Source organism: Paralichthys olivaceus, chromosome 1, assembly GCF_024713975.1.
Source record: "Paralichthys olivaceus isolate ysfri-2021 chromosome 1, ASM2471397v2, whole genome shotgun sequence".
Lineage (NCBI taxonomy): Eukaryota > Metazoa > Chordata > Actinopteri > Pleuronectiformes > Paralichthyidae > Paralichthys > Paralichthys olivaceus.
The window spans coordinates 21,307,350-21,334,469 of record NC_091093.1 but is presented as its reverse complement, the minus strand read 5'-3'; the positions used below and the strand labels follow the sequence as shown (position 1 = coordinate 21,334,469).

At 39.7% G+C, this 27,120-nt stretch overlaps 1 protein-coding gene across 1 annotated transcript; it reads left to right on the top strand.

Annotated features, from left to right (window-relative positions):
* On the top strand, positions 1–26,843 carry cdh16 (cadherin 16, KSP-cadherin). The gene is made up of 18 exons (XM_020079854.2): positions 1–188; positions 687–737; positions 847–945; positions 2,987–3,121; positions 3,565–3,694; positions 3,914–4,072; positions 5,172–5,368; positions 9,301–9,426; positions 11,252–11,402; positions 12,692–12,904; positions 13,763–13,839; positions 16,904–17,095; positions 20,553–20,794; positions 20,903–21,033; positions 21,341–21,580; positions 24,608–24,724; positions 25,320–25,436; positions 25,969–26,843. Exons 2-18 carry the CDS (start codon positions 693–695, stop codon positions 26,067–26,069), a joined length of 2,472 nt encoding a protein of 823 aa, XP_019935413.2. The 5' UTR covers positions 1–188; positions 687–692; the 3' UTR covers positions 26,070–26,843.
* The last annotated feature ends 277 nt before the right edge of the window (positions 26,844–27,120 follow it).

The following is a 27,120-nucleotide window of genomic DNA, read 5'->3' as shown; positions in this document are numbered from 1 at the left end:
ATCAGTGGAATGAAAGAGTGAAACCTGACTGGCCGTTGGTTTTGCAGGAAGGAAACATGGTAGTTAAGCATGTGTATCTGAAGGCGTTAACCATTAAACCACCACAGGAGTAAAAGTAGGCAAGTTTTCCATCCAATTTAAAGTCCCCTCACACCTCTCACAGGGAACACACACATCATTTGGAGACGGTAAGAAACTTAACCTTTTGTCTGAAATAGAGGAACATTTTTGAAAGTATTTTCCTGCTGTTTTTATCAGTGTCATCCTCTGCTGTTGTTGAGCTACAGTGTATGTTAAGTTTGTTGATGTAGTTTTGTGCTTTCAGATGAAGTTAATGAAGAATATAGAGCATTACTGTTACCGTTATTGTGATTTGTGTCATTGTGCTTGGAGAAACAGTTAGTATCTAAAATATGTTTGACACAATTATCTGTTTTACTTACTAACCATCGGCTTTGTTATTATCTCCTGTGCTGCTGACTGCAGCGGGGGTGCAATTGTTGAGTTAACCTTTTTTTTAAAGTGGTTATGCATTAAAATCTGACTGCAGTGGATGTTAAAAACTGTGAAATCTTTGCGTATGAAAGAATTCCATCGGTAGTGAATCAGTAACAAAGCAGAAATTGTGTTGTGTGTTGGTTTGAGACCATGTGGTTTGAAATGCTGTGAATATGCCACATTCACAGAGACTCATGGCGAACACAGGAGCCACACCAGTGCTGATCCTAGCTCTCATAGTAAGATGTTGCCATTCAAAAACAGACTTTAATCTGTCATTCTTTCATTTACAAGAGCATGTTACTGCATGAACAACATCACTGAGCAACTTGTTATCTCGTTTCACAGCTGGTGATACTTTACACTTTAGCACCCTGTTCTGGGGCAAACGTTAAAATCGGTGTCCCTGAAAACTACGATGGTATTTTCCCATGGTATCTAGCCAAGGTAAGATATTTCAAATTACTTGAATTGACCATACAAATGTTTTTGTTAAAATATCAAATATACAATCCTTATGAGTTCGATTTAAATCTTTTCCATCTAAAACCAGGGGAGATTAGAACCTATAGCTAATGCCTAATCACTAAAAGCAGATAATGTTGAGATTTATCAAGGAGTTTGTGTATTTGTCTGTCTGTTATTTAGCAGGATTACCACAAAACTAGTGGAGGGATTGTTACAAAACTTGGTGGAAGGATGAGGGTCAGAGAATAAGCAATTACATTTTGGTGCAGATCCAGATGAAGGGGCAGTGCCAGGAATTATTTCTTACTCTTTCTTTGGGAGATAAGGTGTTTTTCCACATTTCTATTAATTTCCTTATTTTCTCAAGAGAACAATTGGATAGACGTTAATGAGAAAAAATCAGACATGTTTAAGGGTCTGATATTGATGGGTGTGTGCAATTTGGTGCAAATCTAAATTAAAAATGTGGGAATTTCAATATAGATGTGTAAGAGGACTATTGAGCCTTAGCTGAGGTATCTGTGAGTGTCCCTGTAGATGTTCTATTAGTTCAATACTAAATTAAGATGCAGGTTACATTACAGTGTAAAACTCCACATGATGAGATGTTTAGATTAAATCAGGCAAATGAAAACCTCTTTACAGCCTTTTGAGCCAAGAGCATCATGTCTCTGTATAGAAAATGTAGGTGAATAGTGAACCAGATTTGAATTTTTTTTTTATGCCCAGCCCTCAAGGTTGGAGATGTACGAACATGCTGCCGTCATTTCCAGAGTATAATTGGGGTGTTCACAATGTTTCTCAGGCGTCAGACTCAGCGTCTGCATGCAGGCACACGGCAGACGGGGCGTTTTTGTTTGCTCGTGTCACTCAGGCAGCCTAAATGGATTTTGCAACAGCAAGAATATCTGCACTTTAATTAGTTGAGTTTAGAAGTCATCCCATTTTCTATAAAACCCAGTCATATTTTCAGTCTTTGTGTTTGACTGATGTCATTAACGCACTTCAAACAGCATGTTAATGGCCAGAATGGAGGAGTGGGATAATGATCCACCTCCTGAGTTATAAATGGAAAGGACGCAATAATTGCTGCAGATTGGTTCCAGGTAAAAGCTGCTCATGCTGGTGTGTGTTCACTTGTCAGCGCTTCACTCGTCATTTCCTCTATTTGAACTTTAAATTATTACATTATTAAACCTTCCAAAGTGCAGAAGCACAGTGAGAGATTTACTTGCAGGCTGCTGTGAATGACTCATCCTTACACAGAATTGTGTATAAATGTAAATGTTTGGGTCCTGTGATATTTATATTTACCTCCGCTAAGGAGAATGTTTCCGTCTGTGTGTTTGTTTGTTAGTTAGCAGGATTACACAAGAACTACTCAAACGCTTTTCCATTGAATTATGTGGAAAGGTGAGGTACGACGGTACGACTATATTTTTCACAAGGGGACTGTTTGCCTTTGTTGAGATATTTGTTATTCAAGAGAAAGTCTACACCTCATTTAGAGAAATCAGAACATCTAAACCTTATTCCTGTTTATGTAGTCCGAGCATTGCTGCAAAGTATTACAAAGCTATTGGACAATTAAATCGCTAAAAGACATTTAAAGGACACATTTGAAATTGTTTTATATTTCTCTTATTGTCCATAAAACCATTGAAAAGACTAAAACCAACAATGTGTTGGCTCATCTTTTAATCCTGATTCCCTCTCAACCCTGTTAATTCATCCTGAAGACATGAACTATTACAAGTGGGTCACAGTTACTCAGTTTAAACAGCTTAGCATTTCCCTAAACAGCTGGGGATTGTAGGTTTAGCTGTACAACAATAAGTTGGGCACTATTCTCAGCAGGTGATTAATACACATTTAATGTACTAATGACTTTTTAAAGCAGCAGGACAGCATATGCATGAAAGTGGCCGTGTTAATGGTGATTAGTGCACATTATGATACAAGTGACTCAGTTTTAACTGGGGCACAAACTGTTTAATGAATGTTCCTCTCTTCATTACAGCTCCACAGCCTGCCCGGTAATTACAGCGACCTGGTGGTAACCGGGGACGATGAGGGGATATTCGGTGTTGACGCTCAGTTTCTTTATGCTCTGAAACCACTGGACAGAGAGAAACAGCCGTCTTACTCTCTGCAGGTAGCACATCACATGGTGTCACTAGTGGTGGTCATTTTCTATGGTTCGTGAGTAGAGCTGTTTTCAGACAAGCTCTGAAGTCTGAACATTTTGTAAATATCTGAGTCAGTCGCTGAGGATATTTTCCAGAGCTTGTACTACTGACACTCCATAGTTTATTTCCCCAAAATATCCGAGTGAGGCCATTTGAGAACACAGCAGGAGAATGTCCACATAAAGGGAATGGGTGTGTTCATTAACTTTCTCACAGGCAACAGATGTAAACTCTTCCCCATGCAAATGTTTCTTGTTGTGAACACATATGACGATCTCCTGCTGTGTTTTTCACAAAAGGCAGTCTGAGGAATGAATTACTCTTTTGATTGTTGTGAGGTTCATGTGTGAAGGCTGTTCACATGTTCCAGAGGGTGCTATTTAAAGATGCTCTGTGTTTGTGTGAGCAGTTGTCCTTCAGGGCCTCAGTGCACAGACAGAGCTTCACTGTCGAAGTGTGTGTCATCGACAAGAACGACAACGTGCCCACTTTCCTCGAGGAGAGCATGAGAGGCAGCGTCCAGCTCGGCCTACTCAAAGGTACGAGAACCTTGAGTTCTGATGTGTCAGTCTGACTCAATCTGTGTCAGTCTCTTAAAATTGAATGTTAAACTCAATATTAATAGAATCAATGATGTGGCAACACAGAACAGCTCCATTCCAATCACTCTAAGACTTTTCTGCAAACTGCTACAGGGCTCAGCAACTACATTGGCTCAGATAGGACATTTCTGACTTTGCACCACTGCTGTCCCTCAGGGATCCCATTCATGCAGGTGGAGGCGCTGGATCGAGACGACCTCGACACTGCTCATGCCGACCTGCGGTTCAGCCTCATGGAGCAGACGCCCAGGATTCCCTCCAGCCAAATGTTCTCCATCGGCTCCATCACTGGAGAGGTCTCCCTCACTGACGAAGGTCAGTCCCAAATAGTGACAGAAGGGAGCTCCCTCCAACTTTCAGTCTCGTAGTTGGCCAATTACTAACCTCGCCAAAAAATAAAAAAAGCAGCCAATTAGCAATTTGAATTTATTAATATCGACCAATGATTAACAAGATGTTGTTGTGCAGCAATGTCAGTAATGTAGCTCAGTATTTACACTGGTCACATTTCTTTAAGTAACTAATTTAATGTGTGTAGAGAATAGAGCCATTCCTGCATGTACAAAAGAAACAAGTAGAGGTGCTTCTGAAAAACAGTGAACATTTATAAAAAAAAAATCTGAATGGTTTAAATCTGACAAAAGACACAAACCAACAAATAGGACTAATACAAATAGAAGAGTGGCTTTGTTACTGCACAGAATGGATGTTGCATTTAAAACAGACGTGAATAAAGTCCTGAAGGGAAACTAAACGAAATTACATTCTTACTATGTTTTACATACGAAATATGATACAAATAGAATCTTGTGATGAGACACAACATGATGTCAAGACTGTATTGGCCAATAATAGTTAATTTAATCACATAAACATACAGAACACACACATACACACAGATATACTGAAGATGCAGTAAAGTACTGTGTGTACTGCTGCTATTCCTGAACCTCTGGTTTCACCCTCTGTCACGGCCTGGCGGGAGCCGGACGACTTTCATGCTCACTGGTCCCTCGCTTCCGGACGACATCTCTGCTGGTTTCCACAAAGTGTCTCAGCAGCAGCAAAAATTGCAAATTACCTACCTGATTTTCTTTTTTAGGTGAGCTGTAACTAACGGTTAAAATTGCCCTTGCAGTGGGTGTTTATATTATATGTCTCCATCTAAGCAATCAGTGGAAATGAAGTGATAAAAATAGCACACAGGTGGCTCAGAAAGGTAGCGAGTGACGGGTTTCATGTTTTCAATTATGTGTAGTTATTTGTGTTTGTATATATTATGAGTGTTTCTTGAAATGTGTTATTTTCCCTTGCGTCAAATACAAATGTATTTGTAAAAGAGCTAAATTCTGAAATTAAAATTATTTTGAAATAAAGAGTTCCTGTATTGTATTCATCCAACTGTGACCTCCAGGAGCCTCCACTCTGGACCCAGAGATGTGCGGCCGTTACAAGCTCTCAGTGATGGTGAAGGACATGGCCGGGAAGGCCAACGCTTTCTTCACCACCGGCATCGTTACCGTGGAGGTGACAGGAAACACCTGGGCATCACCTGACCCTGTGCGACTCCAGGAGAACCTGCCGGGCCCCTACCCCATCCCCATCTCTCAGGTGTGTGCAACACAGAGACACAACAACCTTAAGAGCTTTTACTCATCTACATTAAAGCCACTTTTGGCAAACAACTTGGGGTAAGTGGGGGACATTGTTGCAAATGCAGTTCCAACTGTTATCATATTACAATTAATCAAACTCTGTCAATAGCCTGGACTGAGCAAAGTGGCATCACGTTGCCAGTTGCTGTTTTTAGAGCCTCTAGGGGCCTCCTAAGTGACCAAACGCTGAATTATTGATGCTGTGCAAATGCCATGGATCCTTTCAGGCTACTGAGTCACTTCAACTCCCATGACCACCCACTCTCTCACCCACTGACCACTGCTGCCACCACTCCGGTTTAATTAAAAAATGGCTTAACAGCAAAAATCACCCCAAATAGTTTGTAATGTCCAGTAGAATAAATAAGATAAGATAAGATAAGATAGACTTTATTCATCCCACACTGGGAAATTACAGCAGCAGAAGGACATTAAGACAGAGAAAAAATAAATGATAAATGATATTTCACCCACAGATGAATCCTGGTACAACTCAATAGAGTGAGAATATGTTGCAGGCTACTTGATATCTCAAGTTTCAAACAACCTTCAAATTTGTTTTGGCAAGTTCATAAATTCAACAGAGAATCAATCAGAAGCTATTTTGGTAATATCTCAATAATTCAAGTCATTTTTCAAGCAAAGAAGCCAAACATGATTTGGCTCCAGCTTCTCGCTCGTGATAAGTTGCTGCTTTTCACTTATTTATGAAAATGTTTTTGTTTCGACCCTGTGTGCCAATAAAGTTTGTTGGAGCCAAAAACAGAACAATGGAGGAAGCTACAGCCGTAACTACGGTGATGTTATGAGGAAATGGACACATTGATCTAAATCCAGGGTTCAAGTGATGTTTTGGATGTTTTCAAAATGTTCCCAAGCCCACACTCTTTGAGGACCAACTCCAAACAAAAGTGTTGCCTGATAATATCTGTTAATCAATTAAAATTCATCTTTTACAGGAGCTACCGCACCACTCTGTGTCTTGTCTTGTCTAACCTCTGGCTCATTACAATACCCATATCAGCCACATGTCTATAAATAACTTAAAAGCCCTCAGAGGTTTTTTTAACACATGGAAAAAAAACTGAGCGGCCGACGGCAGTTGTGCTTCTCAAAGAATTCTTGAAATGCACAGAGAGAAAGAGTCGTGTGAAGTCGATTCTGCTGCTGAATTAAATGCAACGTGCAGGTTCTGCTGCGAGTCACAGTGGCCAGCAGATACATCACATTACCTCCCCCTCCTCCTGTCTTCTCCCACCTCCCCCTCACTCGCCCTCAGCCTCTCATCTCTCCTGTTCGAACAGCCCCTTCCACCCACCGCACATGTGTGGATTCACAAGTGTGGGCACATTTGATTATTTTGTTTGTCATATTTTCAAAGGCCAGTTGAAATCTACAAAATGTTTCTGTCTCGCACGTTCGATTCCTAACAATGCTTCTAGACATATACTTCTATGACTCATTCATTAATCATTTTGATATCAATAAATAGCGTATATGTAAATTAACGTATGTGGTAGTATTGTGCTGAGCAGATTGTGTATTTGCTTTCTGTTATAATTAAAGAACATGTAAAGAGAGTGAGAAATGAAGCCTCTATTATTCTATGTCTGACTCAACCATATAAAACCATTTACTTACAGTTCCATTTGTCCTCACCCTGACTCTAAATCACACAAAACTGGATTAGGTGAACATGGATGTTCACTCGGGGGGAAGCCTCATTTCGCCCACACTGAGTGATCGTACATGCTGTGCTTCGTAGGTGGTGGGACTAACTGCTGTTATGACACATACAGATGTAGTCTTGTTCAGACGCACACTCTGTGGATCCCTCTCCTCCCTCCGCTACTGTCTCAGATAAATGGAGCGGTCAAGTCCACATCCGCTCATCTGTGACAGATGTTGTGCCCACACTGTCCTTGGTGTGACAACATTTTGACAGATGCTGGAATGAAATCTGCTGCTCAACGTGCTGTTCGGCATTCCTACCATCGTCTGTCTCTGTGCGGAAATCAGTTATAAGCTGAGATTGATGTCGAGATCAATTTGACTGATTCTGCACTCGGATCAAAAAGAGCTATGGATTTGATTCTAAATATGAAACTGAGGCATTTGTTATGATACGTTTGCGTCACTGGGGCTCGGGAGGTTCGTTTCAATCTGTTATCTATCGCATGTTTCTGATTGCCTGCCTAAAACTTTGGTTATGTAATGCAATCAGTGGAACTACTTGAACTCAGTAATGCAATTCATTGAGACTTTGGAGTGGAAGAGTGTTCTCGGTGCCTGCGAATGAATGAGTCAAAGCTCTTAACCATATTGAATTGTCAGTTTTCACATTCAAATGAAATCTGATAATTTGTTGCAGGATTGCTCTGAGCCCCACTGGACCTTCGTCATGGCCTCATCACCAGCGTTCAATCCAATAAATGATACTCGCATCATCAATACCCTTCAGCGAACGTTAGTCATCACAAAAGTGTTCACGTCAGGTCACTCTTTTCACGATAACAATAGGTGAAGTGATTGTGTGAAATGTATTCTCACTCGAGGAAGTTCTGAAAACTCAGTGTACGCTCAAACAACAGACAAAGTCGGCAAATAGCTGATCAGGAACGTTTAACATTTAGCTGACTAGCCAGAGGTGGTGGAGATAAAACAAGGCTTTAAGGTGAGAGAATTGAAAGGTGGCCAGAAACGTGACTCCAAGTACGTGTGAATGATGCTCCGTATCTGCTGGAGGTGAAAATAATCAGTTTGATGGCCTCTCAAGCTTGTTTACACGAAAAGATGTTGCAGATTTGAAGTTTTAAACCCTAAAAATATCAATTTTTATATATATAAATAATTTCTCAGAGGGGACATATTTCCACTCTCATACCGAGACATATTTAGTTATTACTAATGACAAAGAAAGGCAGCAAATAAGAGGTGATGACAGCAAACATATGGGACTTTTCGCTTGACAATGGACAAAGACGATTATTGAATTATCAAAATAGTTGCAGATTAATTTGTTATCGATTAGATCCGTTAACAGACACACTTCCTCAGCTGCAGGTCATGCTCTTTTGTGTAATTCAGCAACTGCTTACTCTCTGGAGCGTCTACGAGAAAAAGCACACACGCAGTAACACTCTTGACGCAGCTCAAACACAAGTTATGGAGGGAGACGGAACGTGCTCTGCAGATTCAGACACAGACGGAGGCAAAACAGATGACCTCATCAGTGTTTTGCACCGAACTTTATATAGAGCAGACAGTAGTCATCAATCAGCTCTTTCAACACACATCTTCTGAAGTCCAGAAACACAGCATAACACTCGGAGGCAGCCAGCTGTATGAAGTGGCTTCATGTATACAGAAGCCAAGCATTTGGGCAGCTATCTCCAAAACAAGGGAGGAGTGTGTGACAGTGAGTTGAGCAGATACACATGCCCTGGGTGTGCATCAACTGTGCCGTGACCGGGCTCCTCTCCTTGTTGGGTGCTGTTTGATAGCGGCTATGGGTCCTTTCAGCTCCACTGCACAGCGCTCTGTCAAGGGCTGTAAAGCAGAGTGGAAAATCCCCTTCAGCCTGCATAGTTAGTTTTGGCTGCGCTCTCTGTTCCACATCATTGTCAGTGCATTTGGATGGCTCCTTATCATGTAAACAAATGGTAACTTAGCTTTGTACTTACACATCATGCAGGTCCCGCTGCAAAGCTGCGCTGGTTTATAATATAGTGTCAGCTTTTTCTTTTGGAGATAGAAAGCATGAGAGAAAAGTCAGGTTTACCAGACTTATTTTATGTTTTATTTGTTTTCATAACTTTGTGTTTGTTTGTGTGTGTGTGTGTGTGTGTGTGTGTGTGTGTGTGTGTGTGTGTGTGTGTGTGTGTGTAGGTCAAATGGAGTGGAAGTCAGGCAGTGTACAGTCTGGACGGGGAGTTTCCAGAGATGCTCTTCACCATCAGCAGAGAAGGAGTCATTTATCTCAATGCTCCTCTGGACAGAGAGACTCAAGACCAGGTCTGTGCAGCTACAAGCAAAACACCTCCAGTGCTCTGTAATGAATGTCCTCATGTACTGTTTACAATATTTGAACATTAGAGCTGTAGTACTATACTGTTCTGTCAGGACCGGCACAAGCCCTTATTTATATCTTTGAATATGTAACACAAACATATATATATCTATATATATAGATATATATATGATTTAATTCACTTTTTGAATGATTTTCAGCTACTGACCCAGAGCAAGATCGTGAATTAATATGCCAAAGAAAAACATCATGAGGTGGCACATGTAATTGCACTAAAGTGTTTCTCATGTTGTTCATGAAAAGAAAAGTCCTATTTTAATTTTTACTCTTTTCAAATTTTACTAACAGCTTATGAATCTTAATGATTTTTTTAAAGGGCCTCTGGGCACAGAGAACAAGTTATTTTTATACTGAACAGAGTTGATTAAGGAAAGACAACTGAAGAGCAGCTCTGTTCCTTGAACATATCTTGCCTTTGGCAGAATAGAATAATTGTATAAATGACAATAAAACTATGCCAGTTGAAAAGTTTCTTGCTTCAGACGAACAGAAACGTCATTATTTGTTGGTAAACACACAGATTCCAGTTTAGTTGTTGTGTATTTTACTCTGGAGTTGTGCACACAAGTGGTGCTCCTGAGAGCCACATGAATGGCTCAGTGAACAGTACATCCTGGCACAAATGCTCAAGTGGTCAAAGAACAACACAGACAATAATACTGAGCTACACCAGAGGACGTGATTATCTTTGTGTCTTGCACACTGCACTCTCTCACTCACTCTGTCTTCTCTGGAGACATGTAGGTTGAAACTGCAGCATCAGCCTGAGCAGCTTTACTGATTTAGTGGTAGAGGAAGTTCCCAAACATTTGGCTTAGGAAAAAGAAATAAACAAAATACTCTCAAGCAAAAAAGCAAAAATACCACATTAACTTCTCTACTTGAGTAAAAGTAAGTAATAATAAAGTAAGTGTTTCCTATTCCCTAATGCAGTGGTTCTGATTCTCGGGGGTGGTGTAGTTGCTAGCTATTCTTGTGGAAGGAGGCGGGGTTTAATGTTACCTGTCCGCTCTGATTGAATTTATGGATCAATTTCCCTTTTGTTATAGATTACTTTTAAAAATATATAAACGATGTGGATGTCATGTCACGCAATGCTTTTTAAAAAAATAGAAAGTTCAGACATTGGCTGATATATGTAGTGGAGTAAAAGTGAAAAGCACCTGAAAATAAATCTGCTTAAGTTAAGTACAGATACAAGAAAGATGTACTAGAGCACAGCAACAAAGTAAATGTACTCAATCACATCCCAACTCTGTAGATTGAAATAGTCTGCAGCTGACTTTAATAATAGAAAAGATAAGATAAGTTCATATTTATGAAAATTTTAATTGATTTAAAGAAGAAAACGAGGAAAAGGTGGAGTACAGAATTAGTTTTTCTACCTCGGGATGTGTTAAAGAGCCTCTTTTCTGAATACAGCTCCATCAGTCAGGCTGTAAACTTCATGAGTGATGGAGCCTGTGGAGCCTTTTCACAGTGTAAGCTTTGTACATCCGTCTGCCAAGGGAGGGCAAAATGATGAATGTGGAGGTGCACTTTCACTTTCATCCATCTGTCCGTCCATCCATCCATCCATCCATCCATCCACTAATAATCAGTCCACCAGTCTACTGCAGGATAGCCTCAACTTTTTCAGTATTTCCTTTATTTCAACATAATAATATAATAGCTTTACAATCAATAACATGAGGATCTGCACAATGTAAAGATGAGGCAAACACTGTGTTCCTCCATTTGTCCTGTCAGTTCCAGATCAGCATCGTGGTTGAGCGTCCGGACGGCAGAGAGATTGCCAAACCTGTGGAGCTGAGGGTGATGGTGGGCGACGCCAACGACAACAGACCCACCTTCCCACAAGCTCAGTACCACACAGTGGTCAAGGAACTGGCTGCTCGAGGTAACCCACAATTTTTCCTCGCAAAACAATTGGAAAGGTTTTTGAAGAAATTCACTGACTGCGTTGATATATGTGTGATTTTAGCTGCTGGAAAAAGGGTAGCAGTGATTTATCTGCGAATACCGTATTGAAAATCAGTTTCAGTCACTCAGATATAAATTACACTGAATATCTGGATATTTGAAAAAGTCACCTAGGACATTTACAATTTTTCCTGATTTCCTAGACAAAACATTCCATTGAGGAAATAATCAATCACACTGTAATCAAGTTAAATAGTTAAACTCACTAGATCCAGACACACTCATAAATATCAGTCCTCTAAATATGCCTGATATTTTTGATACCATTTTGAAAATGTTGAAAAACATTGAATCTTCCAATGTTGAAGATGGTAAAATGAAATTCCTGTTTTCGCCCTGTGATCTCGATCCAAATCAGAATTTAAGGTCTCGTTAATGGGCCACCCCTCCCAAACAATCTATGGAAATAAACTGAGCAGCTTTTTCCCTAAACCTGCTAAAAAACAAACAAACAAACCCAGACGAGTACGTTACCTCCCTGTCAAGATATGAAAAATAATTGTTGATTTCAGACCTATACTGTCCAGAACTGCCCTGGATTTTACAGTAAAAATCTACATATTACATCACAGTAAATTGCAAATTAAAAACAGAACTAACATGTTATAATCTGTCTAATTACTCAAAACAACATAGTAAAACATCATAATGAGGCGTCTGAATAATGTTAATGGTCACATCTACTCCATAATGGGAATATTGTTTCACAACAAGGCAGAGAAACGCTGTCTGGAGGCGACGCTGCAGTGATGAAAAGGCTGAGAGAGCCAGAAACCTTTTGTGAAGGCAGAGTGGGATTTTTGCCAGGACACGGAGGGGAAAGCTCCATCGCTGCTGCCTGTGCTCATAAAAAGCACATTGTGTGTTTTGACATATAAGGTCCCACCATAAAAACTTTTTTGTTGACGCTCTAGAACTGTTGATTCTGGGAAATGAATCAGCCAGGACAATCAGTTAATCTAAATGAAATCGCTGAGTGAGGATTAAATGAGACAGCTATTGTAATATACGTCCTCCCCCTGATTCTAATTTGGTGTGTTACTGTATGTTCCTGCAGAGAGGACAACAGTTTAGGTTCTTTGGCCGTGCACAGATCTGGAAAAACAGGGATGAATGTGTTATAGTCAGTGAGTTGTTTATATTTCAAATTGCAATTTTTTTTGCTTTTGAAAGAACTTATACTTTTTCTCATGCATCTTAAACCAGGCACAGAAATCCTCACAGTGCAGGCAGCCGACAACGACGATCCCAAGACGGACAACGTGCGGATCTTTTACCGTTTAGTGGGGCAAATTCCAGAGAGTCCTCGTGCCCTCTTCAGAGTGGACCGAGACTCTGGGGTCATCTCCGTCCAAGCAGACAGTATGGAGGGCACAGCACCACAGTACACCCTCACCATCACTGCTGAGGACGCCAAAGGTGAATATGGATCAATGCATAAATGCAGCCTTCATTTATAAATGCATATTTCATTTTACAGCCTCACCTCAGCCCTAAAAACTGTTACTTGCATCTTTTACTAGTGTGCTGGTATTTCCTCTTGTTGAAGTAGAACATTACATAAGAGGGAATAGCTAAGACAAGAAGGCCAGGATTGTTTTCAATTGATTTGTGGAAACAGGGTCATTGTGCTTTTGAGTTAAAATACAAACTAATCATAAGCACATGCACAACTATTTATAAACAAGAAACTCAGGAATCAAGATGATCATACTGATCATCATCATCATCATAAACCTGCCATATATGAAATTCACTTCAAGTGCTTTAAAACAGTGACTTCTGCAAAAAAGAAATTAAGAAATACATTGAACAGAAACAAACTGTTGTAGATTGATAATAATGGAAAATAAGATGGAAATAAACGTATACAACATATACAACAAAGAGTATGAAGAATAAGACCACTGAATAATTGCATAAAAACAAGTAATTTACAACATGATATGTGAAGTTTTTGTTTTTGTACACGAACATGAAAATAATATTTTCCTTCACAAGGCTTTGCACGGCCTGCTATTTAATTGTTGATGATGCAAAGTACTTGTTGACCAGACTGCCCATTAAATATCAATCATTTCGAGGAAATTGTTATAAATGAGTAGATTCATAAAGCAGCTGCTGTAAAAACTGCTTGTGTAGACTTCATTATAGAAAAGCTATGTTACTTTGTGAGCGACTGCGTCAGGGCTACTTCCTGTTCCCTCAGCATATTTTATTGGTGTGATGGTGCTGAACCTGACTTACTAACAGTCACCGTGATGATGTCTCTGGCAGGTTTAAACAGTTCCTGCACTGTTGTTGTGACAGTGCAAGACGAGAACAACAACCCGCCCGTCTTCTCTCAACATGAGGTACGCAAGCACGTAGTTCAAACACACTCACTCACACTCACAAGCACACGTACCATTCAGGACAAGATAAACAACGTTTGAAAGAAAAGACAAGCTAAACACCACAGGCCGTAATAAGTGGCTATTGGACTGCAGACCGTGAATCTACTCTGCAGGCCACTGATCTAATTTTCCTGGCGGGGAACTAAATATGTCCTCTAATCTCAGGCTTACAGCGATAGCACTGTGTTATTGGAGGGGTTTTATTCAGTTGTGTGTTCTCACAAGTGGATCCTGTTATCAGAGTCTAATCTCATGAGGCTTTCTTTGGAGACTAATTTCCATTCATTTATTTTTGGCCAAATCTACATAATGACTACATCCAATGCGATTAGCCTGATAAATAGTTACGTAAGAATCTGTGTCGCCTTATGTCACAGAAATGTCTGTATCAGCTGATTCTTTATTTCAGTGGTTAGCTTGAATGACTTAACTTAGCAAGTTCTCAGAAGGATTCTTCAGGAAAAAACTATTGTCAAATCAAATTAAATTTGATTTTATTTGTATAGTTCATATTCACAAGTCACAGTTTGTCTCGTAGGGCTTTAACAAGGTGCAACATCCTTAACCCTCAACAAGAAAAAAAAAAAAAAAATGGACAGAAGTGCAATAGATGCTGCACACGATAAAAGATAAAATATTATGTGGGGATATTTTCACAGTAGGAATTAACAAAATCCCCAGAAACCACTTCTCCACTTCTTGCTTACAGCAACGCTTGAAGCCTACATAAGTCCATTCCTCACAAAACAATTTTGGCTCACTTTAAAAGTAACTAAACACATAAACCTAATTATTTCAGCAGAAAACCAACATATACAGGTATTTAACAGTGCTGTTGATTGATTCGGGTTCAAATCTGGATATGTGGATGTTTGAATTCTACGCTTTTTGCGGTAAAATGTAAAGCAACTGCCCTCGACGTGTTGAAACCTTGCTATTGCAATTTGTTAAACTGGAGGCAGGAAACATATCGGGTGGGAATTTACATCATAATGAGCAACGTCTCTGAAAGTTGGAGATGTTGTTGATCTCTGACGGTGCAGATTGTAGAAGAGGAGTAAAAGCAAAGAGTGGAGTGAGTGGGTTGCGCTGACTGAGTTCAACAATGGAGCACTTACTGCAAAATTACCAATCTATACAAATATGGCAGAAATATTGTCCATTTTCTCCATTTAAAAAAATTTCAATCCACACGACACAAAGACCCTCATTTCACAAAGTATCTCCATCCAGACGAGAACACAATAACGACTAAAAACACTCAAGCGAGTTATGTCTACATCAACCGTCCGTCAAATAGCAGAGAAGCACGTTGTGAGAATACAAGTTATTGAGTGAGCTTGTTGTTGTTTCTGTTTTATTACACAAAGCAACAGCAGGTATGAGCGAAGGGCTGTGACGCCATCGTTTGTCAAGAGTCTGTGAGACATGTACACAGGAATACACAGAAATACACAGAAATCGGAGTTCTTGAAAATGGGTACTTTGGAAGTCGTAAAAATATCTGTTTCAGTAAATTAAAACACTCAACAGTCCTGAGGTTGGCTGTTAGGTCTCGCCCTAACCCCGCAATGTCCCATTATGTCCCCCCTCTCTAATAAAGGCGTATATTGAAAAGACATATGTGCTTTTGTGCCTCTGATTACTTCAATTGTTTACGTTGTAACTCAGTGATCCAGTGAAGGAGGTGTTGCAGTCACTGGCTCATTTTGCTGCATCTGTTGGTATATGAAATTTAAAAAATAGGCTAAAGATAGGCAATTATAGAAAATCCCCTCACTTCCACCCACATGCATCATGATAGAGAAAAGAGAAAAGTCACAAGAGTTGATAGTTACGTGGGAGAGCCATCATGCTGCGATAATGGGGAAGCAGTCTCTTGCTGTTCTCTGCGTCAGACCGCGGCGTCACTGAAAGATTGTTGCGGACATTATGAGCTGTGAAGCAACGTTTTCTTTTGACAGAGGAGAGAGAGGTACTGCTTTTAAATCTAACAGCGGAAATTGGCTGCAGAGCTTTGGCAGGAATGTCCAGACCAATAACAGGAGACGTGATAAAAGAGTCTTTTTCTTTTTACAAATGTATCTGTCGTCTTCATGTCGTTATTACCGACCAGATGACTCTTAAGGATTTTAAATATATGCCTTTCAAACTAACAATTGTTGATGCTGTCCACTTCATATAATTGCCACCACACACACACACACACACACACACACTACAAACACAGAGGTGGAAAATCCTCTTGAGCGGGTCACGCCTGAGTAGTGCAGCTTTTTCCATGCCGATGTGAAGGCAGCGCTATAGGGGGTGATGTGGGAGGCGAGTGGTGACAGGGCTGGGTTCAGAGACCCTGTGGATGGAGCAGCCAGATCAGAGACATGGCTGCTTCACCAGAGGACATCTGTGAGTGGTAGATTAAACGGCTGTCTAAACACACAGAGGTGTGTGAATAAAGGTCACCTCACACCGGGAGGGCAAGCAGGGGCAAACGTATACTCACGTGTAGTCAGACTTATTGATGAGGACAAGATTACAACTAAAACAAACTGGGATAAATATTTAATATTATTAATCAGTATCTACTTCAGCTGAATAAAACATTTTCTTAAACTACCTCCAGTATTGGAAATCTGAAAAACAGATTTTCTGCAAATGTATAGATCAGGAAAGAATATTATCAGATAACTACTTATTATTGCTTATTATTTTTTTCTATATATCTTTTATTTTACCTTATTTTTACCATATATGTTTTTTATAAGATGTTTTGTTGTCATTGTATTATTAATACAAAAAACTTAAAGGTGCCTACGCTTGTCATAAATAACACATTGTAGATCACAGATAAAACAACCTAATATAGAAAACAGCAGACTGCACAGTCTACAGTTTATAGTAATTATCCATTATTGCAGTATGAAATAAAATATATTGGGACTGTAATAAATAACTTTATATCATAGCGTTGTCTGACACTCTCCATTCAGTAATTGTATTTTTTCCGTCTCTGCCCCAACAGTATGGGCCTTTTCACATCCTGGAGGACGCCCCCGTGGGCACCACAGTAACAGCTGTGCTGGCAGGGGACGCAGATGTGCGAGGAGGAGACAGCTGGCAGGTGGACTACCGCTTGGAGTCTGGAAATGAGGAGGAGGTCTTTACATTAATGACGGACAAGCAGACCAATGAGGTCTCGCTTGTGCTCTCAAAGGTGAACAACACGAAACATTCTCTAGCTTCTTTAAACACAACATCACTTTCATTTTATCCTGTTTAGGGATTGAAAGCGTACAAACAGATTTGAATTCTCAGGGGCACAACTATTAATGTCAAGGACAATTTTTGGGTGTGATGGCTTGTGTCTGTCCTCTGTGTCTGTGCAGTCCCAAGAGATCATCCAGTAACTGGCTGTGTCAAAATAGCTTGAGATATGTTTAGCTCGAGTCATATCTGAGGTTGGAAAATAATATTCCAATACATTAATACTTTAGCCTCAAATAAAAAAAAAGTCCAGATGACAATGAAATGTTTCGGCCTAATAATCTCTGCTCTCCCCGAGGGCACCTCACCCTTTCTGCCTCCTATAATCCAGCACTGCATTTCAGGGATGCAGGGGGAATGAGTCTGTCTTTGTGTAGGTGTGTGTTTCTGTGTGTGTGTGTGTGTGTGTGTGTGTGTGTGTGTGTGCGCACTGTAATGATCTGGTCTCTATAAGAGTGCGAAGTGGGAGCCAGGTTATTACTTTCAAACTCTCTGTGGGAGTTGATGGATGTGATTGAACTGTGAGTCGCACACGGTCTGAGATAAAGCAGGAGATGTCAAAAAGCTAAAAATGGATGTTGTTGCTTTACTTCAGTTCAACACATGAAGACTCTCTTTGAAAAGCTGTGTGTAAATCTCTTTTATTAACCTTGTGAAATATTCCTATAACTACATTTGCACCATTCAAATGGAAACTTGTTTTATTTAGCATGTAATAATAAATATAATAATAAGGCTCAAATCTAAATCTTTTTCAAGTAAAACCCAGGAGGATTAAAAGGCTCTTGAGCAAATCCTTTAATTTGTTGTGCTAGAATGTGAGGTCAGCGCCACGAGGCAAACACGTTTCATTATTAGAAATTACACACTGCTCACAGCCCATGAGGGAATAATTTGATTGTGTGAACACTAATAGCAGTTTACCGCCCGGGCTCGAGGCTGCACATTGAGGTAAATATATAATAAACAAGAGGAAGTGAGGAGAATCTAATCAAGGGGGAAAACTCTACATGTGAGACGTTTTACATTTAAATGCAAAACCATTTGTTAAAGAAAAATTAAATTAAACTATACAAGCTTTGTAACAGCTCAATTAATCAAGTAGATACAAAATACAGATTCATCCATCACTAACTAAATGAGTCACCATTTTAAAATGCAAATTTCCTCATGTAAGAAAATGAGTTGACCCCAAGTGAGCTCCAGATTAGAACACTATAGAACACAGAGACCCACTGAGACTGAATCACCCTACACATGATCGTCTAGCTCTTATAGTAGAAAGTTAAAAGGTAAACATGGTCTGATGAAAAAAAATGAAGGGCACTTTCTTTCCCCAAAAACTGATTGGCCATGTTGCATCTGCATGTAATGTAAACTGGTACATTAGTGCAAAATATCAATTGACTGATACAGTTTCACTACACAGTAACTGAATAAAAATATATTTATTTTATTTCAGGAAATCTGGATCTTATTATTAAGTTATCAGCTTTATTTCTTGGTAAACTCACAAGTCAGTTGAGCTGTTTTTTTAGCAATCCTGCTAACAAACAAACAAACAAATGCAGATACATCACTTCCTTGGTGGAGGTCATTAAAGCAAACATGGTGTAACTAACCTGACCCAGTTTGAAGTCCCACAGCAAAGGCTCAGAAGACTTTTTTAAGTTGCCACAATTTTTTTTCACTGAAATTGGCAAAAAAAAACATTTTTATTGATGTAAAGTTTGAATTAGATCTAAAAACGTTCTGTATTTGTTACAGACGAAGATTTTGATGTGTTTTAATGTCACAGTAAAAGCGAGGTAAGGTCAATAACAGCCATTATTACTTATACATGGTATATGGTGCTATAGATGACTGACCACAGCCTCCAGGGTCCACATGTTCTGGTGAACTGACACACGCTGAGTAGCTTGATGCGTCACTTCCAGTCAGCAGCAGCACTCATGCTACCCTCCAAGGTCTGTGTTTCTTCTCCCTCGCAACAGCGCAGTGTGATCTAAGGTGCTGGTTTAATCAGCTCTCGTTTTGTGGCCACAGAGAACACGTTTGAGTGTAAAAACTGACGGCACGTACACGCTCCAAGATGAGATTCAGGGGATTACATTAAAATAATCAAATAAATAGGAATTTCTGACATAACATGACTCCTTTCTCTTCAATCTGTCTAATTAGATACTAATAACAATACATTTTTCTTACCATACGTTTTTACTCTGTCCAACAAAGTCAATAATTCACAGTTATTATGTTTAGTTTGCAGATAATCTTGTTTGAGATCTACCACTCTTCCCTTTTTTTTTGAAAGGGGTTTATGGCTAAATTCACTTACTTATAAATGTCATTTATAGTCTTTTACAATCAACAATTTATCTGTCAAATGCCCTCTTCTGCCAACATCATTTTATATAATTCCATTGTCATATAAATCTGCTTATCAATACATCCGTCCTACAGAGGGATATCCACTGCACTATCATGTAGCAGTCATTGCATCATCATGGAAAATAAGTGACAGAGTTTTTTTTCCCCTGTGGCTTCAGTGTCTTGAAAATAATTTTCCTTGGAAGAAAGATAAAGAGACCGGACACAAGTGACTGTACCATGTCCCAGATGACATGCTGTGTTTCTTTACTGCGTGGGTGTTGGGCTGTCTGTCAGCAGCCTTATTACATGGACTCGATTCCACGGAAATTTAAAGACAAACCTTTGAATTTGCTTCTTCAGCTGAAGCTCTGAGAGGTTGAGCATTTTTCAAAAAAGGGATAATCTCATTAGAGGGAAAGGTCATTTAGCCTATTAAAGGAGGCAAATTTAAAAAAAAACAACGTATTTTTCCATTTAATCCAATTGAGAATTCTCCAAAGAGGGAATCTACTGAGCCCCTTAAGGGTCACAATGAGAATTATTTTGAGGACTACTTTTGCGTTCCCGCACAATATATTTTGCGTAACCTTTCAATACGATTGCCCTCCCCAATGCTTTTCTTCTTCTATTCAATCATTCAACTTGGCTGAAGTATGCTGGTATAGTATCACTGCTAAATAGGCCTGGTTTTATAATTTGTAAGCTTTTATTCCGATCCAGGTACTGCACTCAGGTCATGGATACAGACAGTACAGTTGTGCACCTATAATGAAATGACGATGTTGCATGACGGGAATGGAAAACTATTATAAAATAACTTCCAACAGTTTGGGTATTTAAATGGTCGCAAAAATATCAATGTTCTTGTCTTTGTGAAAACTGACCCTTTAACTTCTTCACGTTGGGGCATTATTTGAATTTGCAGTGCCATCTAAGAAATTCTATTAACCCTCCTAACCGCAACTGAGATCATGTCACCGATCATTCTCGGAATAAATATTCTGTCATCTGTGGGTGTGCGTGTGTCTTCACAGGTGTTGGACTTTGAGCGTGAGAGCGAGTACATCCTGGTGCTCAGTGCTCGGAACCCAGTGGCTCTGGTCCGTGGACGATACGGACCTGCATCCACAGCAACAGTCGCCATTTATGTTGACGACGTAAACGAGGGTCCAATCCTGTCTCAGAGCCATTACGAGGTGACCGTCAGAGAGGGCGAGGAACCGGGACGGGTCATCGCCACCATCCGAGGTTATGACCCGGATTCTCACCCCATCAGGTAAACCTTGGATGAATGCTGTATTAATGATACTTGCCAGTTCAGAGAGTGAGTCATAAAGTATTGCAGCCCTAATGTTACAGAGATGCACGTGTTATTTTGGTGCAGATATTCTCTTCAAGGGGACACAAAGAAATACTTTTCAATAGGGAAGTACTCTGGAGAACTGAAGACTGTGCAGGCCTTGGACAGAGAGGAGAACAGCACGTACACCATGGAGGTCATTGCAGTGGATGGACGTAAGTTCACCTTTATTCATAAAGTGGAAAAACTTCCCAATTGATTGGGTTCTTTCTGACCCACACTGCATCCTTTCGTTATAGGTTCCGTGTTAATCCATCCAGTCGTTTTTGCGTAATGCAGCAAATCAATCCTGATTAAAATACAACCTCCTTGGTGGAGTTATATATCAACTACAGCTACTTTGAATTTTCAGGGATTATTTTGAGCAGGGAACATAATAACTGAGATATGTCTGTGTTTGTTACCTTGGTGTGAATTTGCATTTTCATTTTAACTTCTCCACATCTCTTTCTATCCCCTCAGGAAACTCTTCCTTATCCGCGTCCACCCTGGTGACAGTGCAAATCCTGGATGTGAATGACAACAGCCCGGTGCTGGTTGGAGACTACTCCTGGAAGTACCTGTGTACTCCTCGCTGGGAGGACCAGGCTCTGGTGTTGGCCTCAAGGGACAGTGACGGACCTCAGCACGGGGGACGGCTCAACTTCTCCCTGCGCAGTGATGCCACAGTTCGTCGGAACTGGAAGCTAACGCCGATAAACGGTGAGTTGAACGCAGACAAGGTGAAGCCGGTCAGGATTAGTGATGTTTTTCATGATGATAAGAGAGAGGAGGCAAGAATGGTCACTTTTAAGAATATCTGTGAAGATTCTCAGTCGTGTATGTGGACATCTGGACTTGTTTCTTGGAGACGTCTCACCTCTCACCAGAGAAGCTTCTTCAGTTCGGACGGAATAATGATTTAATTGGACCAAACCATACTAACTGTTGGGGGGGGGGGGGGCTACTTTTCTTCATTCATCATAATTAAACAACTTTCTTAAAGTAGACAAATTCTTAAAGGAAAGCATCAGGGGGCCAATGAATACCCTGCACACGCTGTTTATACCAAAATCATGAAATGCATTATATTCTATAATGTTGTCGTCGTGATCTACATAAGTGGTTGGTTCATGCATTATTACACTCTGTGACGTCATTATCTGACTTCATTGTGATGTCATAATGATGTCATTCCTAACCTGATCCTAACAGATATGATCATGAATTAGTCATGTCTGCAGCCCCACAGGATGCAGAGATTCCTTGTGTAATGGATTTTATTTGAACTGTGCATGATGTCATTCTCTAACTTCTTTGTGACTTCCTCATGATCTCACTTATGTGATGTCAGATTATTTGCAGAGAAAATTTCTATTTCTGACCATTTTTTTTTTTACCTTTGAACAATCAGCCCCAAAAGTGAATCAGCTGGAGAGTGGGGATATGGAATAATGCACCTTTCCAACGTCCTCATGTTCCATCTGTCACACATACACAGACAGGGACCAAAATATACTGTGTAAAGGGTATCAAAGTATCCATTATATTTAAATCCTGTCCAAAATACTGCAAAATACATACGTATTTATGAACCCAAATAAGACCATAAAACCCAACCAAATCTGGTGAGCATGCACAGTGAGCTGTCTGACTTTTGGTCCTGAAATAACAGAACAAAAAGAGTTGAGTGGACAACGTTCCATCATGTTAGATCTTTTAAATGACTTTAACATGGACATATAGATAAATGACCCTATAAATAAACAGCCTCCAGTCTAAATTGATAAGAATCTGCTTCTGACCAATATGGAGAGTAAGGAAGTGATTTTTTGGGAGAAGACAGATTATCAGGCAGCCACAAGGCCGAGCAATGTGACATCACTGATAAATGGATTTTCAAATGCTGCTGTTTTACTTAGACTGACATAATTTGCCGTCCATGGGTAGAGAGTCAGAGCGATCTGTCCCTGAACATGTGCGAATCAACGTGTTCTAATTTCTTCCCGTATAATTTATTCCGCCTCGTGATGGGAAATATAAAGTATTTATCCCTTTTTCAGAAACCGCTCGTGTTGGGCTTATTTAATGTCAACTATTTTCTGCCGATGACGTCTTGTCACATTAAGTCATTCAAACAGCTCATCCACTTCCCTCCCCGTTTTTATTTTTTTAAACCTCTGTTCCTGTTGCTATTGATTGAGCCCAGCTGTAATTATATCATCTGTGTAATTTCTATGGCATCACCGCTGGGCTCCTGCCAGCTAATGGAGGCTAAAAGAAGAATCTCCCAGAATGCTTTGCACCTGATTGTAGCCAATAATGGTGGTATACCAATGATGTGTTCTTGTGACAGTGTAATGTCAGCTGTAGGGTTGCTTGTTCGCGTGGCACAACCACAACCATTTATGAAAGGGATGTGTGGGTGTGTGTGGGTGTGTGTGTGGGTGTGCGGGTGTGTGTGTGTGTGTGTGTGTGTGTGTGTTTCATCTCACGGATGTACTGTCCATTTGTGATAGTTCATAGCTGTTCATAACTGTGAGGGGAGAAAACCTGGTACATCCAGTCTGACATTAACACATTTAATAACATTGGGATGTATAAATACTTTAGCCGGCCACAGATCAGCTCTGTGAAAATGTCACATCACACACGAAACCAAGCGAAGATAGGGGATGAATACATTAGAGTCTCTTGAGAAGCACTGCACAGCTTGTGCCTCCCTGGCTGACAAATGGAACATTAGGGGGAATGACTGTAAAGGTGCGAGCGTGGAGTTTAAGACCTTCAGATAAGAGTTCAAACAGTATGATAAACACTTCTCTTACTGGACAGGGCTTTTACGTCATGCGGCCCGCCGTGTATTTTAGACTGATTTTCTTAGATAAGATAAAGAGTCACTCTCTGCAGACCTCTCCATACACAGCTGAAATCAGTGTCTCATGCTGTGTTGAGCTGTTGTGCAGTAAAGTGATAGATTTGTTTTCTCTTGCTAACAGGAAGTGTAAAGTCATACGTGATAATTATTTCACAGTAAAATCTTGACATATGCTTGTAACAAAGCTTTTATAGCTTAGTTTAAAACCTTTTCTGATCTGTGAGGCTGGATTGTGACCACCACTCGTGCTGCACAGGAAGCAATGCTATTTGTGCACGTTTCTTTGGCCACCAAATACAAGTATCAGGAAATTAAATCCTATTACATCTGAAATGTCATATTGTCTGTTCTGTGTCCTGCTTTTCACTTATCCTAACTAGTGCAGTTCTAAACCTTCCTGATTGGAAGGTTTGCAGCTTTCTCTCTGAAACTATGTAAGAAGCTATTTATTCAAAGTTCGGTGAACTCAGAACGCAGAACGCAAACTGGAGAATTGGTTGCTGCCGCTGTTCTCATGAACGGGCTGTTGTTGTTGTGAATGCTATATTTTGCTCTATATTATCAATTAACATCGATTAGTTGCCTGTTTATTCAAACTTATTAATATTGAACATATTACTTTTCCAAATGACACCAAATTTAATACTGCTCTTAATTCACATGCAAAGTCTGGAACAGAAATGATGAATGGTTCCCGAGATTGTGTGGGATTGTGTGAGATCTAGTGGACAAATTACAAACAAGTTTGATCACAATTTACACCAAAACAGAATGAGGTAAGATGTGAAAAGGCTTTTGTCTTTTATTGTTATACTATATTCATAGAAAAATAATAAACTGTAAATTAATTTTTTTTAAATCTTTTCCTTCAGATACTCACACCAACCTGTCCTTAAACATCCCATACCTGTCCCCTGACGTCTACACCGTGCCCTTCACCATTTCTGACAGCAGCTCCCCTCCCAGGAGCACCTTCATAAACCTGCCAGGTAATGCTGACGCTCCTGCTGATGAGCTAATGCGAGCACGGGTTATGGGACAAAAGCACAAAAGAACAATCAATAGAGATCAAGCCCTGTGGGCCAGCTTGTCCTATGACTCTGTTCTAATGTGGCTTTACGAATGATTTTTCCAGCTGCAGGTTTGTGATTACACAGCAATCCGAAGACTGTGTTTTACCTAATTTAACCTGCTGACAATTTATATACGAACCACAAAACAGCACATAAGTTCTCGTGCATATAGATAAACTATATTGTTCAATATGAGCTTAATAAGTGTAAAGAGAGTTGTTCTTTAGTTTTAGCTGCCTGTAGTTTTACAGTTAAATCAGGGTGAAGCTCTAAAGCACATCAGTGAGAAAAGTCACTAGTGAAGCTTATGTGAGAACTAGCTGTTACCTTCAAATCGAGATTTAATTTCATGCGTTAGTGTCAAATGTATGAGCAGGAATGAAGATATGCTTCCCAAATGCATTTTCCATTATATAAAGTACAGCTGAAGTGTTTATAGTTTAAATTACCACCAAAAAACAATCCTGAGCACAGTTTTCATTTTTTTCCCCTCTTGTTCTTTTTGTGTCAGTGACAGTGTGTCCCTGCAACGTCAGAGGAAACTGCAAAATGGCTGCCAAGCAGTTGCAGGGGATGCCAACTATTCAGTCAGCAGTGGGAATACTGCTCGGCACCTTTGCGGTCATAGGTAAGAGGCTGATGAGGACAGTTTTAATGAGAGAAAAACTTATCACAAACACCTGTGCAGTCTGTATTCCACTAGTACCTGGTCATCTTAGGCTGTTTTTAGGCGTGAAAGTCCAGAAAATATCAGGGCGTATAAATTCCACAGGAGAAATTATGATTTTGTTTACAGCACATAGACACGTGCTTCAGGCTTTATCACCAAAAGCTCTCGATTCTTGTCGTCTTTCCAATATCACGTCTTCCTCTTTAGCTCCTCTTTTCACCCTGAAATGTTTTTCTTCTTCTTTTTCACTATTCTGTTAGTAACGTCATCGACTTTATCGATTTTATAAGGCTAGCAGGAAAATTTCATAAAATGTTCAGAGCAACTGACTTCAGCTCATGTCTGAAAACAGCCCCTGGTTGGAGGTTGATACCAGATGTTATAGATTTGACCAAGACTTCATGACACTGCGAATGTTCACTAATAACAGCAATGTTGTGGAATATCCCAGAATCTTTTAACTAAATTGTATTTATTTTTTTAATTCCAGGAACCATCCTTGTTGTTGTTTTTGTGAGACTGTCCTACCAGAACCCGAAAAGGCCGAGCAAAACTAACCAGGAGAGAGTTCCCCTGAAGATTTCAATCTAATTAAGGCGATACTGTTTTGTCCGTCCTGCTCACTGTCCTGGACAACAGGGCTAATGTAATAATGTTGCTTTTAGGGCACTGAATCCATCAAGTGACTGTGAATGTCTAAAAATGAATGTACAGTATATTTCACTTTGTAGGTTAGATGTACACTGACCTAAAAAAGGCATATCCCATAATAGTCTGAATTAGTCATGATGTCATATGAATTCTAAGTACTCAGGCCTGAGCCTGGGACACGATGTTGACTTTCGTTTTAGGTTTGTCATTTTGTATTGCTGTAGATCAGTATATGGTTCCTATTATATTATATTAGGGCGGTTTTTAAAACAAAGTTATATTATGTCATTATTGTTTTAGAATATAAGAATAAAGGTGTAATTTTGTGAGATACGTTTTTAATGACATGTTGAAATTGAATTCACAATATTGCAATTAATTGCTTTTAAAAGAAAATGGTGATTTCCTTCCTGTACATTTCACATTTATTTCTCAAAATATGGTGACAGATCCCTCAGTATTTTAAATTATTCTCCAAAAGTTCTTCTTCTCAACTTATACATGATACACAATTTATATTACTTCATTTTCATTCATGTCATTGCATCTGGTCATTAGAATCTAATGATATTGGTTGATTCTTGATGTGATATGATAAAATACTAAAGAGGGACTGTTGTAAAACCATAAATTAGAAGAAACATGCATGCAAATTCTCAAATATAATTGAATTTAATGTAATACCTCAACAGAATAAAAACATTTTCACATCAATTCCCTTGTTTTATAACTGTATATATACTGTAGTGTGCACTTATAGCTGTAGCTAAAGATTTGGTCATCACCAATTTATAGCTTAAAATTATTTTCTTCTCTGAAGTTGCGTCCCCCACATTAAAAACACTTCTACTCTAAAGAGACGGCCTGAAATCATCATGTGTGTGTAACTTTGTAATGAGCTACTGTCTCTGTGATTAAGGAATTAGAAACCCGGAACCAGGCGACCCAACAGGCAAGCAACGCTATATTCAGACCTAAGTGTTGCTATGAA